This window comes from Hylobates moloch, unplaced genomic scaffold, assembly GCF_009828535.3.
Source record: "Hylobates moloch isolate HMO894 unplaced genomic scaffold, HMol_V3 SCAFFOLD_10, whole genome shotgun sequence".
In the NCBI taxonomy this organism is placed as follows: domain Eukaryota; kingdom Metazoa; phylum Chordata; class Mammalia; order Primates; family Hylobatidae; genus Hylobates; species Hylobates moloch.
In genome coordinates this window covers 86,590,079-86,607,711 of record NW_026652285.1, presented here as the reverse complement: position 1 = coordinate 86,607,711, position 17,633 = coordinate 86,590,079, and the positions used below count along the sequence as shown (strand labels likewise).

Here is a 17,633-nt window from a genome sequence, read left to right as displayed (position 1 = left end):
ATTATTCGAGGCATTTCCTATCTCCCAGGCAAAGGTGTTAATTTTGACATGGAATTGGATGACAAGGGATGTGTGGGCCATTTGCTCCTGTAGCCCCAGCCAATTGCCAGCAAACTGACAGGAAAGTGAATAATTCACCTACCAGATCATTCAGCTACCAGCTGAGCCTCCAACTGACCACAGACCCATGAAAGAGCCCAGCTGACTCACAGAAGTGTGAGCTAAACCGGTGGTGGTTAGACAGTGCATTTTGGGATGGTTTGTTACATAGCAGAAACCAACGGACACATGTCTGGTACAAATGTGTAAGAATTTCCTCCAGGAAATATACCAAGATACAGAGCTGCCAGGCCTAGAGTTGGCATTTTTTCAAGCCTACTAGATGCTGCCAAGCAGCTCTCCACAGTGGTCGTGCCAATTTATACTCCCACCATCCCTGTAAGCACATTCCTTTTGCACCACAACCTTGCCAATACTTGGTAATGTCAGTTATTTTGATTTTGCCAATCTGGTATGTGCAAAATGGTATCTCAATGTTGTTTTAACTTGCAACTCTCTGATCATAAGTGAGGCTGAATATCATTTCTGAGGTTTACTAGTTGAATGAGGATTCTGAAAAAAAAAATGACCTTGGTCAGATCTGTGTTTCTGTGTTTCTCCCTGTTCTTGAACTTGCACACTCCCAGACGCAAATTAGTCTTCACTTCTGGAGTCCCCTTCCCAACTCTTTTACCTGCCTTCTCCTTAAGACTCAGTGCAGGCATTCACTCCTCCAGAAAGCTTTCCTAACTTCCAACCTCCACACTGGGTCAGGTGCTCCCTCTGTGCCCCATCTGCCTTCCTCTGTTGGAGAACCCATCTCATTGTATTGCAGTTGTCTAACTCTCCCTCTAGAGCAGGGATATTCAATAAAAGTTTGTTGTATGAATGGATGAAACCCAAGCTTTGCCTTTTAAAAGCTTAGCCTCCCAGCCTCAGTTTCCTCATCTGTTGAATGGGGATGATACAGAAATCTTGGAGAATTGACATGAGTCTTAAATGAAGAAAGGAACATAATGTATCTGATAAAGTAAGCTCTCAATAAGTTGAAGCAAGTATGATTTAGAATAAGGCGGTCTTAATGTTTTTGGTCATGGACCACAGAATTTAGAAAAATGAAACATTGATATGCACACATGCACAGATACGGTGCACAATTTCTGAGACGTTACAGGTGCTCTGAAGCCATGAGCCCCATGGCTATAGATTAAGAACCTGTAATCTAGAGATATTTATAAATGTCAATTATTTTTACTTTTATGCCCACCATTAGCACCTAATAAATGTTCAGTAAGACAGTGCTGATGAATGAGTTAATTTTGTAAATGGACCAGCAACCACCCCCGCCCCATGAAATTCCTCAGCCAATGAGGATCTTAGCCCATGGTCAGGCTTTCTTTGTCCATCACCTATAAGGAAAGAGGACTCCCAGACAGTGGAGTGATCTTGGCTTTTTCCGACAAGCAAAAACAATGGCACAAAGCCTTTGCCACATGACCAGCAAAAGCTTCCACAGTCTCCCTGGGCCGGCCACCCTTCCTAACCTCCTCACAGTCCAGTAAAAAAATCCTCATTTTCTCCAACTCCAAAATCAGAACAATGTGATTCTGAAAGGCAGCTGCAATCTCCTTCTTGCTACAGTGCCTTTTAATTAGACAACAAAAAGCCCTGGAGATCATACTGCTCCCTTGTAATGGTGTGTTCCAGAAAATTACTGCCATTGGATTAAATTAAAGAAGGGTTATTCAAGTGACTTGTTAGGCACATTCCAACAGTGTTAGGATAGCACCAGGGCTGTTGTTGTTGGTTGTTTTTTTTTGTTTTGTTTTGTTTTGTCATTTATGGAGCAAGGAACAAATGTACATCCTTATAGAAGGTTTTCGCTGACACAAACTAGTTCTCACAGAATTGTTAGGATAGGAGAGCCTGAGAAGTCGTGCCTGGAATTGGGACATAAAGATTTTCACCAACTGGAGCTGGAGGAGGAAGCATCTAACATTAGTTGGGAATATATATACTATCATGCGCTGAATTATGTCCTCCCTTACCTCATATTCATATGTGGAAGTCCTAACCCCGAGGACCTCAGAATGTAACTATATTTGGAGATAAATCCTTTAAAGAGGTAGTTATGATGTTTTAGGGTGAGCCTTAATCCAATATGACTTATAAGAAGAGAAAATTTGGACAAAGACATGGGCACATAAACAGGCAAAAGACCGTGTGAAGACACAGGGAGAGGGCTGCCTACAAACCAAGGAGAGAGGGCTCAGAAGAAACCAACCCTGTTGACACCTTGATCTTGGACTTCAAGCCTCTAGATCTGTGAGAAAATAAATGTCTGTTGTTTAAGTCACCCAGTCTGTGGTATTTTGCTACAGCAGCCTAATATGGTTTGGATCTGTGTCGCCACCCAAATCTCACGTTCAATTGGAATCCCCAGTGTTAGAGGTGGGGCCTGGTGGGAGGTGATTGGATCATCCAGGTGGATCCTTCATGGATGGTTTAGTACTATCCCTTTGGTGCTGTTATGGTGATAGAGTTCTCATGAGATCTGGGTGTTAAAAAGTGTGTAGCACTGGCCAGGTGCGGTGGCTCATGCCTGTAATCCCAGCACTTTCGGAGGCCAAGGCAGGCAGATTGCCTGAGCTCAGAAGTTCACGACCAGCCTGGACAACACAGTGAAACCCCGTCTCTACTAAAGTACAAAAAAATTAGCCAGGCATGGCAGCGTGCACCTGTAGTCCCAGCTACTCAGGAGGCTGAGGCAGAAGAATTGCTTGAACCCAGGAGAAGGAGGTTGCAGTGAGCTTTAATGCTGCGACCACCCCCGCGAGGGGGAGAGAGGGGCGATCCCACACCAAAAAAAAAAAAAAAAAAAAGTGTGTAGCACCTTCCCCCTCTCTCTCCCTCCTGCTCCAGCCATGTAAGATGTGCCTGCTGCCCCTTTGCCTTCCACCATGATTGTAAATTTCCTGAGGCCTCCTCAGAAGCAGAAGCCAGTATGCTTCTTGTGCAGCCTGCAAAACCATGAGCCAATTAAATCTCTTTTCTTTATAAATCACCCAGTCTCAGGTATTTCTTTATAGCAGTGCAAGAACGGACTAATACACAGCCCTAGCAAACTAACACACACACTGTATGCCAAATGAGTGCTTGGCATATATAACTGCATTTCCTCTTCACTGCATCCTCTGTTACCTTCATTGAATGACTGAGGAAACAGAACCAGAGGGGTCAGTCATTCAAGGTCTTTCAAGCCAGCAAGTGGCAGAACCAGGATTTGAACCTCCCCGGCAGTGTGATTCTGATGCCTGCCACATCTGCCAAACTGCATCAGACTGCAGTGAGGAGAAAAGGCAGTCATTGGCCTATATGGATTTTGACAGCCTCTTCCCACATAAACAGTCTGTGGTTTGGTATGCTGTGGTGGCTCAGACGTATTTTTAGCAAGCTCTGATGTCTATCATACTCTTGAAGAAGTGCTACTGTCACTGTGGATCTTTATGGAGTACAAGTGCATCTATAAATCTTTCAGAGCTGTTAGAGAAGGTGCCTGATACTCCTCCAGGAAAAATCAGAACCTGCACCTGCCGATTGATGGTTCTCCATTGCTCTTAAAATAAGGTCAAAATTGCTTAGCCCAGCATTCCATGTCCGTCATAATCCACTTCCTCTCCAGCCAAATCTCTGGCCATGTACTTGCTACATCCAGTTATGCCGGACTTCCTTCGTTTCCTGAACATACTGCATTCTTTCTTGCTTCCATGTCATCATTCACGCTGGTCCTCTGCCTAGAGTGTCCTTCCCACTTTGCCCACCCGGTGACCCTTTACTCACTCAGGTGTCATCCTTCAAGTGTTCCCTTTTTCGGAAAATCTTTTTGACCTCACCTGGAAGAATCTGTTGCTTCTTCCTCTGGTCACTTGTTATACTTTGACATTTTCTGTGTGATAGACACACCCTGAGGGGACCCTCCCGCCAAGTGAGTCACACCCATGTGTATTCTCCTCCCCTTCAGTGTAGGCAGACAGGTTTCTAACCCATAGAATATGGTAAAGGTGATGGGATGGCCCTCCCTTGCTTAGGTTACTTTATGTGTCTTTGCCACATAAAGTAGACTGACTAGAGTTCAGCTCTTTCAGCCCACACGCAGTGCCTGGCACATAGTAGACACTTGATAAACTGTTTGTTGAATGAAAAAGATGAATAGATGTTTAAGGTTCCACCTGGCTTTGAAAAAAAGACTATACTTTTAGGATGTTGAAACATCATTTACTGTGACCTTCATAGAAAGTCAATGGAACAACGGGATGTTGTTCCTATGATTGCAGTATGTTGTATAAGGCATTATCTTAGCAGACTAGAGAGAGAGACCCCCCTTGTGGCTTTCAAGGTGTCAACTAATGTGGGTGGACCACGTGGCGAAACGTGAGTGACTTCTTGAAATAGAGGCTTCCAGCCAATGGCCAGGAAAAAGGTGGGCCCTCAGTCATATTGTCACAGAGATGGACTCTGACATCGATTGCATGCGTGGAAGTGGATCCTTCCCATGTGAAGATTTCAAATGAGAACAGAGCCCTGCCAACACCTTGATTGCAGCCCTGCGAGATCCTGAGCAGAGGAAACAGCTAACCCATGCCCTGACTCCTAACTCATGGAAACCATGATGTAATAAATGCATATTTTTTTTTTTTTTTTTTTTTTTTTGAGACGGAGTCTCGCTCTGTCGCCCAGGCTGGAGTGCAGTGGCGCAATCTCGGCTCACTGCAAGCTCCGCCTCCCGGGTTCACGCCATTCTCCTGCCTCAGCCTCTCCGAGTAGCTGGGACTACAGGCGCCCGCCACCACGCCCGGCTAATTTTTTTTGTATTTTTAGTAGAGACGGGGTTTCACCGTGGTCTCGATCTCCTGACCTCGTGATCCGCCCGCCTCGGCCTCCCAAAGTGCTGGGATTACAAGCGTGAGCCACCGCGCCCGGCCATAAACGCATATTTTTTAGGCAATCAAGTGAGTAACAATTTGTTACACGGCAACAGGTTACTAATACACTATATTACAGCACACAGCCAGTATTATTCTTTATACGTTACTACCAATTAGATGAGAGCCATGAGTAGAGTTCAGCTCTTTCAGCCCACACACAGTGCCTGGCACACGGTAGGCACTTGATAAACTGTTTGTTGAATGAAAAAGATGAATAGATCTTTAAGGTTCCACCTGGCTTTGAAAAAAAGACTATAATTTTAGGATGTTGAAACGTCATTTACTGTGACCTTCATAGAAGGTCAATGAGAATATCATATTTCCAAAGAATGAAGAAGAATGCAGACAGAAAGCGTTCTTCTGTAACAGTTACAGATTCTTTGACACAATTTGCCGAGTAGTTTGGCACGCCGGGCCCTGTAAATGTAATAAAAATGTGTCGAGTGTCTTTGAAGATGGTCAAAGTCAAAAGCAAAAATCACAAAACTGGCTGAAAGGCAGCTAGGACCATTAGCTGCTATTTGAAACCCAGAGACAAAAAGACATTAAGAGCCACAAACCAGTCAAAGGAAGAGTCATCAGTCAGCTGTGGAGCCAGGGACAATTCTCAATTTGTCTCAGCCCAGAACTCCCAGAAAACGTTTCATACCCCCCACCCCCTGTCATCCTCTTCTTCCTTTCCCCTACCTCCTCCTCCGCTATAGAAACAAAAACATAATCCTTAGAGCAAGAGAGGCCTGCAGACAACCACCTCCAATCCCCTCATTGTACAAACGAGAAGACTGAGGCTGGAGAGAATGAACTTGAACAACACTATACAGAGGGTCTGAGAACAGCATTACATTTTCACAATGCCCTGAAGACTAAAGTTAAAAACAAAACAAAGAAAAAAGCCTCCTTAAGGATCAGTGAGAAAATGAGGCAATTCCATGGAAAGTGAGACATCTCACTATTAAAAAAAAGTTTGATGGGAGCTATATAGATAAGCAAAGCAAAGGATCGATTTTCTCAAAGTATCATACTTCTTATAACCAGCCCAGAGCTGCCCCTTGTTCTATGTTTCCACTGTTTCCAAGGTTCCATTACGCAGTTCCTAGCCACTGTGCAATGTGCTTTATGTGTGTTCTCTTCATTAACCTTCCAGCCATCCCCTTTAAGCTCTTTTTTTTGTGGGGAGATGGAGTAGTCTCACTCTGTCACCAGGCTGGAATGCAGTGGCGTGATCTCAGCTCACTGCAACCTCCAACTTCCTGGTTCAAGTGACTCTCCTGCCTCAGCCTCCTGAGTAGCTGGGATTACAGGCACCTGCCACTATACTCGGCTAATTTTTGTATTTTTAGTAGAGATGGGGTTTCTCCATGTTGGTCAGGCCGGTCTCGAACTCCCAATCTCAGGTGATCCACCCGCCTTGGCTTCCTGAAGTGCTGGGGTTACAGGCGTGAGCCACCACACCCGGCCAAGCTCTTTTTTTTTTTAATACATGAAAAAACTGAGGCTCAGGGAGATCAAGTGATTCCTCCAAGGTTAATAAGCAGGGATTATTTAACCAAGTCCATCTGCGGTACTGACCATGGTGCTCTGATGCTGAAATGGGTTGGAGGCTGAGTCTCAGATAAGAGGATGCCAGCTGGGAAGCCTTGCCTGGGACCCTTACCTCACACCTCACAGGGCTTGCATCCAGTCACCCATCATCACATTTGATGCACACAATGAGACAGCTCCTGACCGTCAGCTCCAGGAGGGCAGGGACCATGGAGGTCTTGCTCCTGCTGAATCCCCAGAATGTAGTCTGGCAGAGCAGAGGGACCTAAGTACCATCTGAATGAATGAACGGAATGAATGCATGAATGGATGCCCCAGTGAACCATGCTGATGTGTACATGGCAAGGATGATTTTGCTAGGGGCTTCTCTAATCAGAACACAGCTGGTGTTGGAGTGAGTGTCCTAGTGTAACCAATACCTAATCCCCTGATTTAAGATGCTCTTAACAGACTTCGTAGCAATTGGATTACAGCACAGCATGCCTGATAAGGTCGCTTCCACTGCTCTGCCTCTTTCCAACCCACAAATCAGCTCCCTGCAATTTATTTTTGCTATCATAATAGTCTGCTATTTTCCCCAAAGCTGTATAAGAGAAATTGGCATCAATTCCACCTGTCTTACTATAAGATGCAGTGAGAGCAGACTTTGGAGAAACGACTCATAGCTTGGACACTTAGTTTCCTCATCTATGCAGTGGTGGTAATAATAGTATTCTTTTCACAGGATTCTGGGGATTAAGAGAAACAATGCCTGTAAAGTGCTTAGCCCTCTGCAGTCACTCAACACATTTTCCTGGAGGAAAAAGCCTGGGACAGGCGCCACTGGCTACTGGCAGGGCTATGGGCAAGGCAGCAACCTTCTCTGGCCCCTGAGCATCCCATATGTAATACAAGAGTGGGAGAGGGAGGAGTCTAAGGAACCATTCAGCAAATACTTACTGAAGATCTACTGTGGGCTCATCGTTGGGCTGAACAGTGGACACAGAGAGATAAAGGAGCTGTGGCCTCGCCCTTGAGGTGCTCTTGTGTGGTAAGAGCTTTGAGAAGTGTGTCAAGCACTGTAGGAGCACCTGGTATGTGCAAGGCATATTGAAAAACACTTTCCATATAAGAGCACAATCAATATTTGCAATAACACTGATGACAGCACAACTGTCCTTGTTTTAGAGGTAAGGGAACTCAGGTACAAAAAAGCCCTCTGTGATTTGCCCAAGGTCACAAAGGTTGTGAATAACAGAGATGGGATTTGAACCTGGAGATCAACTCTGTGCTCTAACTCCCTTTCTTGCACAAACATAATACAATTCTCCATAATGATGAGACAGACTCTGGAGATTACACTTAGGCCAAGATAAATACCGGTATCTCTCCTCTTTTCCTGATATTTTTGTGCTTTCTCTTTTTCTTGCCTTTCTTTTATCTCCCTGCACTTCCATCAATATTGTCTGCATTATCTACTACTCATAGAGGCGACTGCTTCTCTTTTCATTGCTGATATCATTCCCACTGACATTGCAAGGAAGAGGAAGGTTGTGGTCCTGGAGCAGAAGTGATAACTCCAGTTGTTAACATCCTTTCTCTAGGGATCCCAGAGCTGGAAAAGATTCCTTATGACACACGGCATTAGAGAACCTTGAGCCTCTTCTTCCTCCTGCAATCAGGCTAAGAACCCTGGGGCATCCCCAGATCCTCTCCATCTCTCCCAGTGACATCTTCTTGACTAAACCCCTGTTCATTCCTTCCACCACAAAATGTCAGCTTATGAAACAGGAATCGTTCGTATGCAGCTTGTTTTTAACCTTTGATATTCCCAGCCAAATTTTCCAGAGAAAGAGTGACCCTCATACCATTCCCATCCATGGGAAAATGTGGTCCTCATATCAGCCCCAGCAGAGATACTGAGACAGTTCAGCATTTCTGAGCCAAACACTGGGGGGATTGCACAGCACAGGGTTCAAAGTAGGAGCTCTGCAGCCAGACTGTTTGGGTTCAAATCCCAACTCTTCCATTCACTACTTCTGTAAATTTGGGTATAGTTACTTCCCTATGTCTCAATGTCCAGTCTGTTTCACCAGGAGCATGATGACGATGGTGGTGATGATGATGGTATCTCCCTTACAGAGTAGTGGGAGGACACAATGAGTTAAAATACAAGTGTCTAAAAACAGTTTGACACTCAATAAACATTAACTTTATTTTTCTGTATGTCCCATGGCAAAGGCATCTCAAATTCATCTCCATTGCTTTTAAAGGTACATTCCAGCAGATAAAAGGAAAGGAGAGACACTTCCAATGACTATGAAATATTTATTAGCAAAAGGCTTTTTAAGATTGACATAACAAAGAGCGAAAATAACTCTATGTTACTCTATGAGTTGCAACATGTTTTCATTTGCTGCACAGACCATGAACCATCCAGGTTGCAGTTGTCTTCTGGGGAGGCAGGATGTTGGGGAGGCAGGACGTTTGGGAGCCTTACTTTACAAATGAAAGGTGAAGCCACTTGCTGTGGGGTCACACAACTAGTTAAAGGGAAGCTCTGAGACTGGAATAATGGTTTTCTGCCTGGTATCCAGAGTGCAGCTCAACTTCTCAGTTAAAACCAACACATAGGAACTAAACCATAGGCCTGCTGTGGTGACTTACATCTGTAATTCCAGCACTCTGGGAGGCCGAGGTGGATGGATTGCTTAACCCCAGGAGTTCGAGACAGCCTGGGCAACATGGTGAAATCCCATCTTTGTGAAAAATACAAAAAATTAGCCAGGCATGGCAGTGCCAGCTAACCAGGATGCTGAGGTGGGAGGATACTGTGCCTGGTAGTGGAGGCTGCAGTGAGCCATGATCATGCCACTGCACTGCAGCCTGGGTGACAGAATGAGACCATCTAGAAAAAAAGAAAAAGAAAAATGCCCAACACAATTTATTCTTCTTCCTTCTGTCTTTTCAACTGCTCCAGTGTGTTCAAGTTTCCAGGAACATTCCTAAGGGAAGGGCATTCACTGGCCAGAGCTGGGGAGCATTAATGAACAATTAAAAGTGGCTTTGGTGAAGAAAGCAAACAGAAGCCTGCTGCATGCATGGGAGAATAATATTTTCCCTCTGAAGAGGGCAGTATGCAACCAAGGCCAAGTTGTGTACTCAGGTTTTTCTCCCAGGTCTGTCGGTGCAGCCCTCAGAAGCCGAAGCATTTCCAAGAGCTTATTTCTGAATGACAAACATCTTCATACATGAAATAGGATTCTGGAGGTTTGAGCACAGTTACACACTGCCTCTTGCCTGAGGGGACACAGTGCAAACTGATACTAAAGTGGTTATGTAAGATGGATGGAAGAAACTCCAACGATTTCTTTTTCTATCATCTGCCCTCCCAAACCATCCTCTATGAAATTAAACAATAGCACAGCATTTCAGATGGTCTCTGATGTTTGCAGAAGAAAGTGTTTCTTTTTCTACTAAGACTGCATGCAGCCTGGTTTCTGCTGCCTAAAGCAAACACCTTCTCGAAAACATCCTTTGCACAGAAATAAAACGTTGGGACTGGGGATCTTAGCTCCTGGGATGCATTTATCAAGCCAATCACAGAAATTATAATTAAAACACAAACTAAGTGAGAGCTGAGAATGAAATACATTAGCAGGAAACCTGAACTGCATACAATTAAGCCCTGCTTGGTGGCATTTTGAGGTATGTCATTAATACATTTTTGGGGTGGAGAAGATTGATTTTTTTTCCTTAAACATCTTGGTCTAGTTGCATGAAAGGCTTCAACATCAGTTACAAAGGAGGAATAAGGATACATACTATTAACTGCTAAGATTAGAGCTGTAAGACAGATGTCCAAAGGTAGCCTAATTGGCTATTTTTTAAAAAATCTTCCTCAGACACACTGTTAAATATTTTAATTGAGCATTAATTTAACCTATGTCTATTTTAGGGAAGTAAAGAATTGAAGATCTTTAGGGAAAATACAGCTTCCATTCCTAGCCTCAATGCATTAAGTCAACAGTGTTGAAAACCTTTCCACTCTTCCCCATTGTCTAGAGGAGAAAGTCGGTTCTCCTCACAGGTTCTTCATTCAGGTGTTGCCTCTTCAGTAAAGTCCTTACCATATTCTCCTCTCCTAAACCTGGGCTCCCTCAGCCATTACAACAGGTATCACACTGGTTTTTAACTCTATTTATTTATTTGATCTTTCTCCCCTGGGTCTCCAGCACCTAGCACATGACCCAGCACAGAGCAGATGCTTCAAAAACGTTGAATGAAGAGCGACCAAATAAACAAATAAATAAACGAATGATCTATCCTTCTGGGTCCACCACAAACCAAATCCTCCAGGTAATCCTCCATCTTGCCCTACCCTGGATAGAATTCAGCTGGCTCTGCAATGGAAATTCTGAAGACTTTTAGGAAAAATACATAGAAGAATAGCTTAGGAGAGGCAGCTCAGGTTGGAAGGGATGTGTGTGAGGTAGGTGTGTGTGTGTAGAACTATGAAGCTCCCCATTAGAATAAAAGCACAGTATTTTACTTAAATCTTATTTGGGGGATTGGGTGGGTGATGACAGACTCCAGGGCACACCTGGGTGTATCTTCTCATTTTGCCTAGGGATGGGAGAGCATAGATTTTTCTCCAGGCCACTTCAAATATATATATTTTTAATTTCTATTTTGAGATTGTAGATCCAAATGCAGTTGTGAGAAATAATACATAGACATCCCATGTACCCTTCACCCAGTTTCCCCCGATGTTGACATGATGGCAACCAGGACATTGACATTGATACAATCCACCCACCTTACTCAGATTTCACCAGTTTTATATGAGCTCATTTGTATGCGTGTGTGCGAGCGTGGGGTGTACACTTTATATAATATTTCTGAAAGTGGCTTTTCCCTCGCAATGGAGACTGGGAAGGGGTCCAGCCTGATCCATCCTTGCCACGGAGTTGACTCCGGCAGACAGCAGTCTATGCTTGTATTCGTCTCTCGCACACAGTAGGTGGCCAACTCCACATAAACCCTTGAACTTGTCATGTCAGGGCGCGTGCAGGAGGGGAGCGCCACATTGTAAGGAAGAAAACCGAGACTGAAGTGCCCAGTATTTTGGAAGCAAAAATCAAACAAACAAAAAACTTGACGATTTCCCCCCGAATTGTGAATTAGCTAGCCAGCTAATTACTCCAAAGCGATCCTGGTGCCGGCACTCGCTGCGACCGCCGAAAAGCGCTGTTTCTGAGCCCCGCTCCCGGCTCTGCCGGCGGGGTAGGGGACGCGGGGGCTCCTCCCACCCCTACCGCCGCGTTCACCCCTTTCTTCCCTGGGGCTGGACTGTTTCACCCCGTCTCCAGGCAACGGCCAGGCGCACCGGGCGGGACGTCATTTCCTGAGGAGCCCGGGGGGAGGGGGGGGCAGGAGGAGGGGCGAGGGGGCGGGGCCCGGGCCGGGCTGGCAACGCGACGGCGTCGGAACTCGCTGGAAGACTCGGCCCGGGTGGCTCAACAGTTCGCAAAGTCCGGGCTCGCGGCCGGGCGGCGCAGGGGCGCGGAGGCTCCCCGGGCGGCTGCATCCTGGGGCTGCCCCGGACATGCCCCGCACCCCTTGTCGGACGCCCGCGCGGCTTCACCGCCTGCGACTCCCCGGACTGCTCTGGGACTAGAGCGCCCTCCGCCCCAACTTCTGACTTTGGGGTCCCCCAGCCCTAGAGGAACGGGCAGCCCGGCTGGGGGAGCCCCGGGCATGGTGTGACGGGGCAGTCAGGTCAGCTTTGCGGCGCCCCCGAACTCCAGCCGCCCGTCGTCTCCGTGCCCTCCAGAATGTAGCTGCTGACCCCGCGCCCCCCGGACTCCAGCAGCAGTCTCCGCCACCTCCGGGCTCCAGCAGCCAACTCTTGTGTCTCTCAGGAACCCGCCGACGTCTCCGCGTCCCCCGGATTCCAGGTTCGCGACCCCCGCCGTCTTCGCGCCTCCGGGACTCTAGCAGCGGTCTCCGCGACCCCCTAGGATCCAGCCACTGTACCCGTGCTCCCCAAACCCAGGCTCCAGCCGTCGTCTTCGCGCTCCCGGGGATCCAGCTGTCGCGCCAGTACCCGCGAGGACAGCGGCACCCCCCACACCCCGCGCGCCCAGAGCCCGGCCGGGCCTCGGCGTGGAGATGAGCGCGCCGCTGGACGGCCTGTCGGTGAGCTCGTCCTCCACTGGCTCTCTGGGCTCGGCAGCCGGAGCGGGCGGCGGCGGGGGCGCGGGGCTGCGGCTACTGTCTGCCAACGTGCGCCAGCTGCACCAGGCGCTGACCGCGCTGCTGAGCGAGGCGGAGCGGGAGCAGTTCACCCACTGCCTGAACGCTTACCACGCGCGCCGCAACGTCTTCGACCTGGTGCGCACCCTGCGCGTGCTGCTGGACAGTCCGGTCAAGCGGCGCCTGCTGCCCATGCTTCGTCTGGTCATCCCGCGCTCCGACCAGCTGCTCTTCGACCAGTACACGGCCGAGGGCCTCTACCTGCCCGCCACCACCCCCTACAGGCAGCCCGCCTGGGGCGGCCCCGACGGCGCGGGGCCAGGGGAGGTGCGCCTGGTGAGTTTGCGGCGTGCCAAGGCCCACGAGGGCTTGGGCTTCAGCATCCGTGGGGGCTCGGAGCACGGCGTGGGCATCTACGTGTCTCTGGTGGAACCAGGCTCTCTAGCTGAGAAGGAAGGACTGCGGGTCGGGGACCAGATTCTGCGGGTCAACGACAAATCCCTGGCCCGGGTTACCCACGCGGAGGCCGTCAAGGTAAGGCGGTGTTTTGGAGAGGAGTCTGGGGCAGAGTATGGACAGAGTGGCACAGCTTTTTCAGTAATTCCATGCTGTGTGTCCTTTGGTGAATCACTTGGCCTTTCTGGGCTTTTTTTTTTTTTTTTTTTAATACTTTAAAACAGGAATATATAGCTTACAGAGCAAATAGCTCTCAGGCACTGGGAAAGTAGTTCTGCACAAACAGACATGGCCCTTGCCTTCGTGAGGCTTAAAGGCTAGTGCAGGCGATAATAACAAATACTTGAGCAAATGTATGGTTACAATGTGTGAAAAGGGCTGTGGATTCTTATGAGCATTAAAAGAGATAAAATCTCTGCTTGGCATCATTAGGTGGCCTTTGCTACTGCCATTCTATGGGTTTTTTTTTCCCCCTGAAACAAAGTTTTGTTAGCTCTTAAGTGGCCTGAGGAGGCCGTTTGTGTGATCCACAGTGCACTGGCTTGACGCCGCTGTTTTTGAACCAGGCTGTGTATCCTGAAGCAAGTCACTTGCCCTCTCAAGACCTCTTGTTCTCCACTTGGAAAATGGGGCCACGAGACCAAATAAGTGGTCACTAACCTTTTTGGAAATGAGACTCCTGCCTGAATGTCAAAAATAAATTCCCCAGCCCCTGAGAGTGTTTGTCCTTTCTGCCATCTGTTAATTGAGAAATATAACCTCATGACAACAGGCTTCCAAGGATTTAATCATGCTTTTTAAAGGAGTGTGTGTGCTCACTGATCTCACAGCCCAGGGCTACTGAAAACCAGCTGGAGTATGATGCATAGTGTTGGGTCCAGGGTGGATTCAAGGATCCTTTGCAGGCATTTTCCCCCCTTCCCCCCTCCCCCGACCTCCTTTGCGTACAAGAAGTGAAGAGTTTGGGGGAAAAGGGACAACGACACATGCTCTGCTTCTGCAGAGAAATGCTTCTCAGGGGGTTGGACTGTTCTGTAAACCCCCACTCCCCGCCAACGCAGGTGTTTTGAACTCTATCTGAGGGCCTGCTGGCTACTGGGAAACTCCTAGGCAGCAGAGGCCCACGGCTACTTCCTCCTGAGTGCCGTTCAGTGATCTGTGTCCAGGTGAATCTTGAGCCGTCTCCCTGGCTGTGCACCTGATGTTGGCTTCCCAGCCCATCAACCCCTTTGGAGGAAGCCCTTGAGGCTTTCGGAAACTTCTTTGCAGCTTCTGGAAAAAGGCCGATCGGTTTATACTGTACCAGGGTGCAGTGGGCAAAGCTCGTTGTGAGTTTCCATGCTCGTTGTGAGTTTCCATGCAACAATTCCTCTTCACCCTCTATCAATCTTTTCCCTTTGTTTAGTATTCCATATATTTATAAAGAAGTAGTCCATTAGCTTTGGCCTTAAAAGGTCTGGAGTTCCCAGATGATAAATTTATGCGCTAAAGATACTTGATGCAAATGATCATTTATAAATGTGGATTCAATTTTAGTGGCAATTTAAAAAGACTTGGGTAACTTAACGGTCACAAGGTGATAAGGTGAGACGCTTTGGAAAGGCTGTCAGTTACCTTGGGCATTCAAAACGCAGACTGTCACTTCAGTTTGTACCCCAGACTCAGCTGTGCCATAAAGGTCAAGCTGCTTGGCTGTGAGTTTCAGTTTACCAGCAGTGCCCCCTGCCTGCCACCCCCGCCTTCCCCCACCACCATTTCATTGAGCCCGCTCCAGATCTTCTCTCTGAATCTCCCTCAATAACACCGTGGTGCTGTTAAACTGTGACTCAGAGCAGCACCAGCCTTTAGCTTGTTTATTTACTCTTGCTGCTTCCAGAGTAAAACCTAAACTCTCCATGTCATAGTTTTTGAAGCCTGAGAATAAACCCTTGCCGGCAAGGGAGAGGTTGATAGGAGCAGAGCTGTCCTTGAAGTGTGGGAGCCTGTGGCGCAGGAGCCTGTGTGAGCTGAGCGGCTCTGTCTCTTGACTGTCATTTTCCCAACAGAGGTGGCTACATTGGCAAAATGAGCTCTTGCCCCAGGGTCATCCCTCTTCTAGCCATGGCGGGACACATAACCTGCCTGGCATGGACCCCTTTGGACCCTTCAGAAGCAACAGGCAAAATGATGGCTGTTTTGTGTTACATTAACCCTAGGAGGAAAAGAGGACAGACTTTTCTTTGGTGGGTGGAATTTAAAACGGAGGAGGCGGAACTTAGTCCCTGAGGTCATGGCACTCCTCGTGTAGTTTCAGGAACAGTTTAAAAGAACACCTGGAGAACTGTTGACACATTTCCACAAAATTAAGAGCGAAAAGCTCCTTAACTGAAAGCCAAAAGAGGCCCCAGCTTTTCTACTAGGCACAGACTGCCCTTAACCAGGATTTCTCCACGGGGAGCCGTTCTTTGTAAATTGCAGTGCTGCCAGCACTGCATGTTGGGGATTTTATGGTAAAAGTACATTACTGTTAACTGGACTTCAGACTTCATTCAAATTTCACCAGTTTTTCTGCCTATGTCCTTATTTTATTCTAGGATACCACATTGCATTTAGTAGAAGATGTGTTTTCAGTCTTAACAATATTTCTTTTCCTGCGATGGAAGGTGGGGTGAGGGGGAGGAGATCCTTTGAGCTTCCCAAACAGAGAGATTCAGTGTGTGTGTGTGTGTGTGTGTGTGTGTGTAATAAAAATTAAATTTTAGGAATCAAGTTACCTAAGAATTTATGAATAAAGGAATGTTGCAGCTTTTTAAAGAGTGGGTCGAGCAAAGTTTTTTCTGCTTCTCTTTCTGATAAATCAAGCATCCATTGTTACCTGAAGCAGTTCAGTGAGGATTTGATCCTATATCCATTGGGGCTTCCACCCCTCTCTTGAAACCCATTTGCAAAATCAGCAGTGACAGGTCCAGATAAGGCAAGCCATAGACTATTTGCAATTATGTTGAAATGTTTGATTTTTGAAAAAATATCTTGAACAGGAGCCAAACTAATAATAATAAAAAAGTAGACCTTTCAAAGGTTTTTAGCCAAATGTGCTTGATAAATTGGCCAGAGAGTCCACAGACCAGGGATGCTGACTTAGGCCCTGCTGCATACTTCCTGTGTGACCTTGGGCAAGTCACTGACCCTCTCTGTGTTCCAGGGTGGATGGGCCAGGAGCTGTCCAAGATCCCTTCCAGCTTGGACAGTCTGTGATTTGCTTGGTATGTGCTACGCAGAAGGCATTTAGAATGTCTAATCTGATGTTTTCTTGTTCTTTTGAAATTGCTTTCATTTAAGGCAGAATAAGGAAAGTTGGCTAAGGATTGGGAGATGAGGATCTTGGCACTCTTGTGTAGCATCCTACTATATCAGGAAATTGATGGGTTATACACTGTACTGACGAGAGCTTGACTGCTGTCTCTTGACCCGCGAACACCACCCCTGGTGCTGTTCTGGAGCAAATGAGGGAACAATAGGATTCTGGCACAAACAGCACTGCCCTGGGAGCATTCAAAACCAAATTCACTTGCTCACTTGCCTTCTGAATCTCCTGGTTACATGGGTAGCAGAACACAGGGTATCCAGGTACTGCTGTTATGTGCATATATGTGTGTGTTTCATCTCAATAAAAATTAAACGGCTTCCTTATGGCCTCAACACCCCCATGGGTGGATTCAAGGAGCATATTAGAATTGAAATATTCCAGAAATTAAAAACTGTTGCCGGTAATTTCATTTAATTAGAGTGATCGCACCCTCCCTCCCTTTGCATAATAACCTGGAAATAATCTGTCCATATTGATATAAGACATTATATTTGGTCCAGCACATTCTAAATGACACAATTGTCCTTTTCCCATTGTGCATGGTTAGCTGAAGCCATTGCAAATTATTACCACTTCCAACTTTATGTCTGAAATGTAGCTTCTGCCCTGGTCTCGTTCCTGTGTCCAGTTTGGAAACCGTGGCACCGTGGCGTGCACAGACTTTCCTCTGGCCCTGTTTTCACTCTTGGGTCCTGTGAGTCCTGCCAGCAATGACATGTAGAAAAGCTCACTTATTATTAAGCCCATTATTGAGTAGACTTGTGGCTGCTGCATATCCATTTCTTTAATTTAGTCTTGTATATTTAGTTGGCTCAAGCTGACACTCAAGGTTTTAGAAAATTTAGTGCCTAGGTAGGACAAAATCCTCTTTCATCTGGTTATTTACTCTTTAAATCAAAGAAGCATTTTGTAGGATGTAAGAGAATGCCCTTAAAAAAAATCGGTATTTTTATAGAAAATTCTTGCCTCCTGACTTGAAGCTGGACATGAAAGAGATATAGAACCACACCAGCACTAGTGTCTTGTTT

At 46.8% G+C, this 17,633-nt stretch overlaps 1 protein-coding gene across 5 annotated transcripts in view; it reads left to right on the top strand.

Moving 5' to 3' along the window:
* Window positions 1-12,008: 12,008 nt before the first annotated feature.
* The window catches only part of WHRN (whirlin), a 104,411-nt gene continuing 98,786 nt past the window's right edge, over window positions 12,009-17,633 (top strand). For 4 of the 5 annotated variants that reach the window (XM_032164957.2, XM_032164956.2, XM_032164958.2 and 1 more), the window contains exon 1: window positions 12,009-13,337. In XM_032164957.2, the coding sequence (XP_032020848.1) occupies window positions 12,720-13,337 (618 nt within the window). In that variant the 5' untranslated portion in view covers window positions 12,009-12,719. The remainder of the gene's footprint in view (window positions 13,338-17,633) is intronic. The other variant, XM_058445084.1, reaches the window with a different exon arrangement.